Below are 13098 nucleotides of genomic sequence, written 5' to 3' on the forward strand. Positions count from 1 at the left end.
ACGGAAAATCCCGGCTAGTTTCTCACTCGCCAGACGTCACACTTCATTACAGATGCAAAAAGCAATCTTTAATAATAAAAGGAAAGCCAGTCACTAATGCTGACTGCTTCTCACCTGCAGCCTTAAAATATTTCTGATCTTCAAAACTCCCTGACCAGACAACTGTTGAACTGTGATTGAGCTGAGCCTGTGTTTACTCAACAGTTAGAACTCGTGACTGTAGAGAGAAACAGAACCGCCTCAGCAGCGGAATAATACACTGTACAACGCTGCTGTTCTCTCAAAACAGCATATCATCTGACTCTGAGCGGTGCCCTGGGAGATCTGCTAATATATACCAATATAATTAGGTGAGAGGTTTGGAAGTCGCCAAGTTAAGTGTTCCCGGAAGTCCAGGTGTCACAAGTACACAGTGAGAGTCAAACTGCAGGGAGATGGATTATTAATTAATAATGGCTCAGAATTTGCTGTAGTCGGTCAACGAACGGCACCCGCCATTAGTTAGACTTTCCCACGCCTGTTTAGTTTCCATGAGATTTTGCACTGGAAGTTGCTGGATGTGCCAGATGGATGCAGTGCGGTGCCCTCTACAGGGCATCTGGGATATGTGTGAACAGGACAAGCAACTGTGCATCTCCTTAACCAACCAGATTGAAGGATTGTGAAATGAACAGCGCATGGACTGAGAAGGAAATGTAAGTTAGAATAGTGAATTCAATGTCAAATCAGGTACAGGAAGAGAAATAAAGAGAGGGAAAGATTGGATTAAGAGACAGAAAAAGTTTTTTAAAAAGTTTAATTTAATTTTTTACAAAAATCTCCGACGACCACTACTGGGACAGGAAGAAGCTGTACCGTTAGGACAGGCTGCATCTGAACCAGGCTGGGACCAAGGTCCTAGCAGAAAGGATAACTAGGGTGCTTAATAAGACTTTAAATTGATAAAGTTGGGGGGGGGGTAGGGTTCAGGCAAAATATTAGTAAAAAAGATAAAACAAGAGTAAGAAAAAGGGACCAGAGTAAAGTCCAGGCCAGTGTTGTAGAAACAATAAATACTCCAGGTCTGGGAAACAATAAAATAACTGAAGTAAACACAGCGGGTGTGAAATTATAAGGTAAAAAGTATAGAAGTAAAAGGAACAACTGCTAAAGACAACTTAATCTGCCTGTACAGCAATATACACAGCGTCCGAAATAAAAAGGGGGAATTGGGGGCAATAATTGGAAGCGAGGAGCCAGATGTGGTAGGAATAACTAAAACATGGCTACATAAAGAACAGGACTGGCAACTAAATACTGCAGGCTACAACATAATCAGGACGGGTATGGGAGTAGCTGTACTAATTGGAAATAACGTAATGGCAGTAGAAAAAAGGGACATCACTAACAGAAGGATAGAAACAGAATCCATATGATTGAAATAAAAGAGAAGGGATCGATCACACTAATAGGGAAATACTACCGACCACCTACTAGTGGAAAATAAACTGGCAAGAGGAGGTAGGTAAAGGAGTACAGGGAATGGAGTTTTTACAATGTGTGCAGGACTCCTTTCTTACCCGGTATGTAAAAAGCCCAACAAGAGAGGAAGCACTGCTGGATCTAATGGGAAATGAACCAGAACAGATAAGAGAAGTAAGCGTAGGGGAACATCTAGGCAATAGCGATCACAACGTAATAAGGTTTAAGATAAAGAGTGAGAACGACGTAAGTAAGACAAAGACCAAAGTAATAAATTGGAAAAAAAGCTGATTTTTAGGGGATGAGAATGGAACTAGGGAAAATAAACTGGAACAATTTACTGACAAACAAAGAAATAGAACAGCAGTGGGAAACATTTGAAATGGTGATCATTAGCGTCCAGGAGAAATATATCCCACTGAAAAGCAAGAACAAACAAGCCAGTAATGATACACTAGGGATGAATAAAGAAATAAGGGCAAAATTGAAACTGAAGAAAAAGGCATAGACTAAGTACACAGACAACAAAAGAGAGAATGACAAAAAGGGAATACAAAAAGGTTAGGAAAGAAGTAAAAAAAAATTAGGAAGGCAAAAAGAAACAAGGAAATTAAATTATCAAGGAATATAAAAAGAAGCAATAAAAAGTTCTACAGACAAAATAACAAAAGAAAAATCAGGCTAGGGATAGGGCCACTAAAGAATACACACGATAAACTCACAGGCAATGACAGCAAAATGGCAGAAATATTAGGGAAGAGATAGCAGAGGCACTATTACATATATATATATAAAAGTTCATTAGAAAAGGGAATAGTGTCAGAGGACTGGCGGACAGCTAATATGATTCCTATATTTAAAAAGGAGGATAGAACAAGTCCAGGGAACTTTGGACCAGTTAGCTTAATGTTGGTGGTAGGAAAGATAATGGATCCATACTCAAAGATGTAATAGAGAAACACCTGGAAACCAAAAGTATAATAAAGAATAGTGAGCATGGATTTCATAGGGAAAGTCATGCTTGACCAACCTTATTGAATTCTTTGAAGAAGTAACAAAGCATAGACAAGGGCAGTATGTAATATATTTGGATTTTCAAAAGGCTTCGATAACGTACCACATAGTAGACTCATAACTAAGGTCAGAGCGTGTGGTGTCAGGGGATAAGGAGCAGAATGGATAGCAAGCTGGCTACAAAACAGAGTAGGGATTAAAGGTAGTTACTCAAACTGGCAAAAGGTAGGAAGTGGTGTTCCACAGGGATCGGTACTGGGACCACTGTTGTTCACCATTTACATAAACGATTTGGATTCTGGAATCGGAAAAACAATTTCAAAATTTGCGGACGACACCAAATTGGGGGGTATAGTTAATACTGAGGAGGACTGCGACAAAAATACAGGAAGACTTTAATAAGCTTGCAGAATGGGCATGTAATTGGCAAATGAATTTCAATATAGATAAGTAGGAGGTGGTACATTTTGGTAGGAAGAATAAGGAGGCCACATACTCCTTGGAAAATAAGAGCCTAAATGGGGTAGAGGAACAGAGAGATTATGGGGTACAGATATACAAATCACTAAAGTAGCGACGCAGGTTAATAAGACCATTTTTAAAAAAGCAAACCAAACACTGGGGTTCGTTTCTAGTGGGATAGAATTGAAAAGCAGAGAAGTTATGCTAAACTTGTATAAAACCTTGTTTAGACCACACTTGGAGTACTGCGAACAGTTCTGGTCTCCACACTATAAAAAGGATATAGAGAATATAAAGGAGAAGGTGCAAAAAAGATTTACTAGGATGATACCAGAAATGAGGAGATGTTATACCTATCAGGAAAGATTGAATAGTCTGGGGCTCTTTTCTCTAGAAAAGAGAAGACTGAGGGGTGACCTGATAGAGGTCATAAAGATTATGAAAGGGTTTGATAAGGTTAACGTAGAGGAGATGTTTCCACTTGCAGAGGAGACCAGAACTGGAGGCCATAAATATAAGATAGTCACTAATAAATCCAATAGGGAATTCAGGAGAAACTTCTTTACCCAGAGAGTGGTCAGAATATGGAACTCGCTACCACAAGGAGTAGTTGAGGCGACTAGCATAGATGTATTTAAGGGGAAGCTAGATAAACACATGAGGGAGAAGGGAATAGAAGGGTATATTGATAGGCTTAGATGAAGAAGGGAAGGAGGAGGCTCGTGTGGAGCATAAACACCGGCATGGACCTGTGGGGCTGAATGTCCTGTTTCTGTGCTGTACATTCTTTGTAACAGTTAAAACCTGATGGAATCCGTGGCCAACTAAAGAAGTTAAGGGAAGTGTTAGATTAAAAGACGAGGTTTATAATGTTGCCAAGAAGAGTAGTAAGCCTGAGGATTGGGAGAGTTTTAGAAACCAGCAAAAGATGACCAAAAAATTGATAGAGGGATAAAATAGAATATGAGAGTAAACTAGCAAGAAATATAAAAATAGATTGTAAGAGCTTCTACAAGTATGTAAAAAGGAAGAGAGTAGCGAAAGTAAACGTGGGTCCCTTAGAGGCTGAGACAGGAGAAATTATAATGGGGAATAAGGAAATGTACAAAATTATTTTGTACTGGAGAAATTAAATGGGACTAAAAGCCAACAAATCCCCTGGACCTGATGGTCTGCATCCTAGGGTTTTAAAAGAGGTGGCTGCAGAGATAGTGGATGCATTGGTTTTGATCTTCCAAAATTCCCTAGATTCTAGAACAGTCCCCATGGATTGGAAGGTAGCAAATGTAACCCCGTTATTCAAGAAAGGAGGGAGAAAAAAAACAGGGAACTACAGGCCTGTTAGCCTGACATCAGTCGTCGGGAAAATGCTGGAATCCATTATTAAGGAAGTGGTAACAGGACACTTAGAAAATCTTATTCTGATTAGGCAGTCAACATGGTTTTTTGAAAGGGAAATCATGTTTGACAAATTTATTAGAGTTTTTTGAGGATGTAACTTGCAGGGTAGATAAAGGGGAACCATTGGATGTAGTATATTTGGATTTTCAAAAAGCATTCGATAAGGTGCCACATGAAAGATTGTTACACAAGGTAAGGGCTCATGGGGTTGGGGGTAATATATTAGCATGGATAGAGGATTGGTTAAAGGACAGAAAACAGAGTAGAAATAAACGGGCCATTTTCGGGTCGACATGCTGTAACTAGTGGGGTGCTGCAAGGATCAGTGCTTGGGCCTCAGCTATTTAAAATCGATATTAATGACTTGGATGAAGGGACTGAGTGTAATGTATCCAAGTTTGCTGATGATACAAAGCTAGGTGGGAAAATAAGCTGTGAGGAGGACACAAAGAGTCTGCAAAGGAATGTAGACAGGTTAAGTGGGCAAGAAGGTGGCAGATGGAGTATAATGTGGGGAAATGTGAGGTTATTCACTTTGGTAGGAAGAATAGAAAAACAGAATATTTTTTAAATGGTGAGAAACTATTAAATGTTGGTGTTCAGAGTGATTTGGGTGTCTGTACATGAAACACAGAAAGTTAATATGCAGGTACAGCAGGCAATTAGGAAGGCAAGTGGTAGGTTGGCCTTTGTTGCAAGGGGGTTGGAGTACAAGAGTAAGGAAATCTTGCTGCAATTATACAGGGATTTGGTGAGACCATACCTGTATACAGTTTTGGTCTCCTTATCTATGGAAGAATATACTTGCCATAGAGGGGGTGCAACGAAGGTTCACTAGATTGATTCCTGGGGTGAGAGGGTTGTCCTATGAGGAAAGATTGAGTAGAATGGGTCTATACTGTCTGGAGTTTAGAAGAATGAGAGGTGATCTCATTGAAACATATAAGATTATGAGGGGGCTTGACAGGGTAGATGCTGGGAGGTTGTTTCCCCTGGCTGGGGAATCTAGAGCTAGGGGGTATAATCTCAGAATAAGGGATCGGCCGTTTAGGACTGAGATGAGGAGAAATTTCTTCACTCACAGAGTTGTGAATCTTTGGAATTCACTACCCCAGAGGGCTGTGGATGCTCAGTCAGTCATTCATTATATTCAATACTGAGATTGATAGATTTTTGGACACTAAGGGAATCAAGGGATATGGGGATAGGACAGGAAAGGAAAGTGGAGTTGAGGTCAAAGATCAGCCATGATCTTATTGAGTGGCAGAGCAGGCCTACTCCTGCTCCTATTTCTTATGTTCTTATGAATGAGACTCCACACTTGTAATCGTTAATTTTCAGTGTCGGAGAGGTTGTTTGTCAGTAATTAACACTTATCACACCGTTATAAAGGGTACTTAGACTGAAATGGACAAGCCCTAACTTTCTGTGTCGAGTTCAGTTTGTATCTACCAGCAAATACAGGAACTTCATTGAACTTGTTCAATGCATTCAATGGTGAGCCAGTCAGCGAGATGCCGTTTTCACGAAGCTAACAGCGGAGTGGCGCATCTCGGACAGCACCTTCCGGATTTCGCGTGTTTAACCGAGCATCTGCAGTCCCCTGAGTTACTGTGCGATTTGCAAGTAAATAACGGTATTTTCTGGGCCAATATAGAAACGTACAGAAAACCGGCAGGCTATGAAGTGCAGTGACCACCGGGTGGCAGTATTGGGCTGTGCAATCTCTAACAGTGTTTGGAGATGCTGGTTGGATCCAAGCTTGTTCCCTTTAACCACACTTTTTGTTTGTGTCAGTCCTTACATTGCTCAGTGTCATGTGCATTTCCAGCCCTATCCCATTTAAAGAGGCCATGTCAACTCCCCATCCCATTTAAAGAGACTATGACCATCATTATTCACAGGTTTACTTTAAAACGTTTTTTCAATCCAGTGACGCCACCTCTGGTTGGTGGCTTTACTAATGCAATAGTCTATCATTCTAACCAGAGCGCCCTGTTTCCTGCCTCTCCCATTTAATATGTGGTCCCAAGCTACCCTGACAACTTAGTGGGTAAAGGCACCACCTGGTGTCGCACTAGACCAGAAGGACCCTGCTTCAATCTCCGTTAGCCTGTGCTAACTGACCTCAGCTGGAAGGACTGTATAATTGGCCTCAGCACGCCTGGGTTAGGGAGGGTCCAAAGTAAGCCTGGATTCCCAACCTCTGACCGCTATCCAACTAACCCTGCTGGAAAATGAGAATGGCGGGTGAGAACTGGATCCAGCTTGGTTGTGCTGCCTTCAGTGGTTGAACAGCCTGCCGACAAGCACTATCCAGGCGTGCACATGGGCAGTGGCCACTTGAACCTACTGGTGGCTGCCTGGTCCCGCGGTGTCATACCCCATCAAGAGTCACCTCCTTCAGGAGAAGGGAGGAAGAAATGAGATGTATTTAGATCATAGAATGGTCACAGAAGGAGGCCATTCAGCCCATCGAGCCCATACCGGCTCTTTGTAAGATCAATCCAGTTAGTCCTATTCCCCCGCTCTTTCTCCGTTGCCCTGCAAATTTTTTCTCTTCAAGTATTTATCCAATTCCTTTTTGAAAGCCACGATTGAATCTGCTCCCACCACCCTTTCAGGCAGTGCATTCCAGATCATAACCACTCGCTGCGTAAAAATGTTTTTCCTCATGTCGCCATTGGTTCTTTTGCCAATCACCTTAAATCTGTGTCCTCTGGTTCTTGACCCTCCACCAATGGGAACAGTTTCTCTTTATTTACTTTCATGATTTTGAACACCTCTATCAAATCTCCTCTCAACCTCCTCTGCTCTAAGGAGAACAACCCCAGCTTCTCCAGTCTATCTGTGTAACTAAAGTCCTTCATCCCTGGAACCATTCCAGTAAATCTTTTCTGCACCCTCTCTAAGGCCTTCACATCCTTCCTAAAGTGCGGTGCCCAGAATTGGACACAATACTCCAGTTGTGGCCAAACCAGTGTTTTATAAAGGTTCAACATAATTTCCTTGCTTTTGTACTCTGTGCCTCTATTAATAAAGCCCAGGATCCCGTATGCTTTTTTAACGGCTTTCTCAACCTGTCCTGCCATCTTCAAAAATTTGTGTACGTTCACCCCCAGGTCTGTCTGTTCCTGGACCCTGTTTAGAATTGTACCCTTTAGTTTATATTGCCTCTCCTCCTTCTTCCTGCCAAAGAAAGAAGAGGAAATGGAGAGTTGTACTTGGACGCTTTAAATTATCTGTCAATGTTGTGCCAAGTCATCTGAAGCCAACCTATTGAGCTTTACTCACCACTCAAACCAGGCTTTAAAGTCTTGGACCTCTGCTGCTCTCCAAAGTCTCACGGCCATTTTTTCCATGAGATCTCCTCCCTTAGCCTATGTACGGAACAACTTCCCGTCATCGATAATGTCAATTTTTTACCTAAATTCCTTTGTTTTCTCTTTAACTTCTCTGCCTTCCTGTCCTCACTCCACCTCACCTTGCACGTTAACTCCCTCACTCCATGTCAATCATTTACAAGCCCATTTCTTATCACCTTCTCGTTTTCCACACCATCCACATCTCCCTGCTCACCTCATCCCACTACTGTCATGATCCACCCTCACCCCCCAAACTCCTTCCCCCCCCAAAACACTTCCTTTCCTATTGGCCTACATAATAGCTCCTCTAGTTTGGCCGTTGTCACCTTTCTGCCCTCTCACATGTTGGTGTCTCGAGTCAATAGGGCTGATTTTACCAACTCGATCTCCCAGCGGGTCAGGCTACGTGCCCGGAGCTTAATATTGGAACATCAGCCGTATTGTGTCATTCAACGTTGGCTTACGCCAAGGGTTAGCTTCCACTTCACGTAATGAACGGTTCAAATGTTGACTAAATAGGTTTGGGGTTTGTAACTTTAACCTCAAGAGAGGGTTTGCAGTTATTCCAACTGATTTAATTAACTTGATTCTACAAATGTCTTCTGTTTGTGGCAGAGCTTGCTCCACATGAACAGTTTGGTGGATTTTATTTTTTACTTTGTTTCCCTTTACTCGGTAGGTGGGATGGATTCTGTCCATTTTGGATCAATTACAGCTGAATCCCCAGCCTCCTGTAGCAGTACTTCCTCTGGGAACAGGAAATGATCTTGCCAGGACCCTAAACTGGGGTGGGGTAAGTGAGATAAAGTAATGTGGAGGTTGAATGATGCCGGGGCTAAAAGGGTTAAATTCGGAGGTCGGGTTGCATAGACTCGGCTTGTATTCCCTTGAGTATAGAAGATTAAGGGGTGATCTAATTGAGGTGTTTAAAATGATTAAAGGATTTGATAACGTAGATAGGGAGAAACTATTTCCTCTGGTGGGGGAGTCCAGAACAAGGGGGCATGACCTTAAAATTAGAGCTAGGCCGTCCACTGATGATGTCAGAAAGCACTTCTTCACCCAAAGGGTAGTGGAAATTAAACTCTCTTTCCCCAAAAAAACTGTTGAATCTGGGGGTCAATTGAATATTTCAACTGAGATTGATAGATTTTTGTTAGGCATGGGTATTAATGGTAATGGAGCCAAGGCGGGTAAATGGAGTTAAGATACAGATCAACCATGATCTAATGGATTGGCAGAACAGGCTTGAGGGGCTGAATGGCCTCCTCCTGTTCCTAAGTTCCTTTTTAATGCGGCAGTTTTTGAGAAATCTCCCATTTCATGGTGAGGAATTTCCCTCAGCCAACGCAAACCTCGCCTCAGATTTGGTTTTGTTTTTGCTGGGATAAAACTGCGTGCTTTGGTACATTATCAGCACTTGTCCGCTTTGCAGCACGTAATGGGACCCTTTATTGCTGGAGGTGGTCGTCCTCTGGAATCCATTTGCGGTAACACCCGCTCACTGCTAAAGGTGTAACTATAAGTAGGTCACTAAGTGACCCAGTGCCATCACTGGATGTGTTCTGCAGGAGCCCATCCAGGGCCCCATATTGGTGCACCACATGGTAGCTGAATGCTTTACCCTGAGGAGGAGAAAATGGTCAAGAGCAGCGTAGCTGGAGTAAGAGAGAGTCCTGTGGATCAGGTCCTTGCTACTCCCAGCTCCAGAATGGTGTGCAGTGCACAGAACTGGAGGGGTGAGGCCCCAAAAGGAGAGAGGAGGAGAAAATTGCTTCTCCTTTACCTGGTGGTAAAAAAATAAGTGCATTTTCTTACTGGGTGATGTGATGGAGCAACAATGAGGTAGAAATTCGTATTGGCCGGTATCGAATCGGCAGCCCGTTATATGCCCCGCCCCGTTATACGCCCTGCCCAATAACCATTGAAGTCAATAGAATATTACGTCGTATAACGGGCGGTTGATGTGATGCTGCCTGTTTTGCGCGACCAAGACAAATTTCTACCCCAATATCTCAAAGATCTCGTTGCGAATTTAGTCCTGACCAATTTTGCTGAGATTAACTTTCAGGACCTTTGACCTGTTGAGACAATGTCACCTAAAGCATTGAGCTGGTTGGTCCGTGTTAGGTTTAGAGGGAAAAAAAAGCCTTTACTGGCAACCGGGAGGGAAAAACTAGTGTATTGTCTAACCCCGCGGTCCGTTTCTGTCCTGGATACAGGGTTACACGGACGAGCCAGTTTCCAAGATCCTGTCGCATGTGGAAGATGGGAACATTGTACAGCTGGACCGATGGAACCTGTGCGTGGAAAGAAACGCAGGCGCAGTCTCAGACGAGCGTGACGAAACCGCGGCTGAAAAGGTCGGTCTGTGAGGGCCTCAGTCCATTAAATAGTTTACCGCCACGTGCCATTGTGAGCTAGGGACCGACAGTATCGCGGTGCTTTCCCTCTGTGCGATGGCAGTGCGCTCGACGTGGGAGCAGCGACCAGCTCACACCATGCACCCCGCAGCACTGACCAGCCTTTCTCCACACCAAAATTCCTCACTCTTTGCAGTTTCTTCGAGCAGGGTTGTGGAAATGCGAGCCAGTTGACACCTATCTGAAAGCTATTTCTGTTCTGGTGAGATTGTGTTCACACTGAGATCGCACCTGAGCAGAAATAAGCCCATCGGTCCCGTCTGCTTTAGGAGCCCCCGTGACAGGCAATTGGCTGAACAGCCAGTCATGGTGCTATTCTATAAAAAGAAAGACTTGCATTTATATCGTGCCTTTCACGAACTCAGGATGTCCCAAAACGCTTTACAGCCGATTATGTACTTTTGAAGTGTTGTCACTTGTAATGTAGAAAATGTGGCAGCCAATTTGCGCACAGCAAGGTTCCACAAACAGCAATGAGATAATGACCAGAAAATCTATGTTAGTGATGTTGGTTGAGGGATAAATAATGGCCAGGGCACCGGGGAGAACTCCCCTGCTCTGATTCAAAATAATGCCATGGGATCTTTTACGTCCACCTGAGAGGGCCGACAGGGTCTCGGTTTAACGTCTCATCCGAAAGACGGCACCTCTGACGATGCAGCACTCCCTCAGTAATGTACTGGATCTTTAACCTACAACCGTCTGACTCAGTGGTGAGAGTCCTACCAACTGAGCCCTAGCTGCCACCTACTGTAGAGTAGCAAAATATTTAAGAGTGCGTTACAGAGTGATACATAAGGGAGATAAATCAATTATGCAAACTAAATCTGCTAAGTGGCACAATGGCCTGACTGACGTTGGTTGTAACATGTGGTTGATACAGTGTAGGTCATTGGTCCTGATATCTCGAGGTGCAGTCCTGCACCTTTTTGGAGCAGATGGGGGTTACTGTCAGTTCAAGGCTACGCAATGGGTGAGAAATGTTCACGACTTAAATGTACAACGAACGGTGTAGAATTTAGCACAGGGAGATTTAGAAAGGGAGTGACAGTAAACACGTCACTGTCAATGTGTAGAATGTTGGAAAGCAATTAAAACAACAAACGAAAAGAAATACTTGCATTTACGACCACAGGACGCCCCAGAGAGCTTTATAGCTAATGAAGTACTTTTGAAGTGTTGTCACTGTTGTAATGTAGGAATACATGGCCAGAACAACAAGGCTAAGACTACAGAGGTTATGCTGCAGCTTCTCTCTGTCCTCACCTCATCCCCGTTGGCCGTGCCTTCACCACCTCCAGATTCGATTTCTCCACCACTCTGCTCCTACGCTCCATCACACATAAACTCTGACTCATCCAGAATCTGCGTCCTACTCCACACGAAGTTCCACTCCTCCCCCATTACCCCAGTCCTTGTGACCTCCACTCTCCCTGAGCATTTCAAAATCCTCATTCTCATTTACAAAATTTACAGGACAAAGCAGCCCGCTTGATTGGCACCCCATCCACCACCTTAAGCATTCACCCCTTCCACCACCGGTGCACAGTGGCTGCAGTGTGCACCATCCACAGGATGCACTGCAGCAACTCGCCAAGGCTTCTTCGACAGCACCTCCCAAACCCGCGACCTCTACCACCTAGAAGGACAAGAGCAGCAGGCACATGGGAACAACACCACCTGCACGTTCCCCTCCAAGTCACACACCATCCCGACTTGGAAATATATCGCCGTTCCTTCATCGTCGCTGGGTCAAAATCCTGGAACTCCCTTCCTAACAGCACTGTGGGAGAACCTTCACCACACGGACTGCAGCGGTTCAAGAAGGCGGCTCACCACCACCTTCTCAAGGGCAATTAGGGATGGGCAATAATTGCTGGCCTTGCCAGCAACGCCCACATCCCATGAATGAATAAAAAAAATCCCTCTCCTGGCCTCCCTCCATCTGCCGGCACTGACCTCCTCCAGCCCTCTCTCTCCAATTGAACCTCTGGCCAACAGCACTTGTCACCGCCCCTCCCCCCCCTCCCCCCCCCCCCCCCCCCCCCCCTCCCAGGGGGCAGAGCCTTTAGCCATCTCACCCCACATGCTGGAGCTCTGTGCCTAAACCCATCTGCCTTGCTACATCTATCCCCTCCTTCAGAAGTACCCCCAAATCCTGCCTCTTTAGCCACACCCATGGCCACCTCCCCTAACTCTTCCCCCAACTCCTAATGAGACGCATTGAGATGTTTTGCTATGTTAACGGCGCTGTGTGATTCCAAGTTGGTGATGTTCAGTGCACCCGGGATAAAAGCAGCCAACTCAGCTTGTTCCTCATTCCCTATTACTTTATGGGTGAGGATTGATTTTAATTTGGAGAAGTGTCCTCGTTGATCAGGCTGTTTAGTTATTATTACCGGGTGTCATCTGTTGCTCAGTTGGTAGCACTCTCGCCTCTGAGTCAGTAGGTTGTGGGTTCGAGCCCCACTCCAGGTACTTGAGTACAAGATCTAGGCTGACGCTCCAGTGCAACACTGAGGGAGTGCTGCGCTGTTGGAGGTGCCGTCTTTTTTTTTTTTTTTTTTTTATTCGTTCACGGGATGTGGGCGTCGCTGGCAAGGCCGGCATTTATTGCCCATCCCTAATTGCCCTTGAGAAGGTGGTGGTGAGCCGCCTTCTTGAACCGCTGCAGTCCGTGTGGTGACGGTTCTCCCACAGTGCTGTTAGGAAGGGAGTTCCAGGATTTTGACCCAGCGACAATGAAGGAACGGCGATATATTTCCAAGTCGGGATGGTGTGTGACTTGGAGGGGAACGTGCAGGTGGTGTTGTTCCCATGCGCCTGCTGCCCTTGTCCTTCTAGGTGGTAGAGGTCACGGGTTTGGGAGGTGCTGTCGAAGAAGCCTTGGCGAGTTGCTGCAGTGCATCCTGTGGATGGTGCACACTGCAGCCACAGTGCGCCGGTGGTGAAGGGAGTGAATGTTTAGGGTG

The 13098-nt window shown here is 44.7% G+C and overlaps 1 protein-coding gene across 6 annotated transcripts in view; it reads left to right on the top strand.

Annotated features, from left to right (window-relative positions):
* Positions 1 to 13098, top strand: part of dgkza (diacylglycerol kinase, zeta a) — a 432154-nt gene that overhangs the window by 207247 nt on the left and 211809 nt on the right. For all 6 annotated transcript variants that reach the window (XM_067993676.1, XM_067993677.1, XM_067993673.1 and 3 more), the window contains 2 exons: positions 8383 to 8496; positions 9926 to 10066. In XM_067993676.1, coding sequence (XP_067849777.1) covers positions 8383 to 8496; positions 9926 to 10066 — 255 coding nt within the window. The remainder of the gene's footprint in view (positions 1 to 8382; positions 8497 to 9925; positions 10067 to 13098) is intronic.

Source organism: Heptranchias perlo, chromosome 12 (assembly GCF_035084215.1).
Source record: "Heptranchias perlo isolate sHepPer1 chromosome 12, sHepPer1.hap1, whole genome shotgun sequence".
Taxonomy (NCBI): domain Eukaryota; kingdom Metazoa; phylum Chordata; class Chondrichthyes; order Hexanchiformes; family Hexanchidae; genus Heptranchias; species Heptranchias perlo.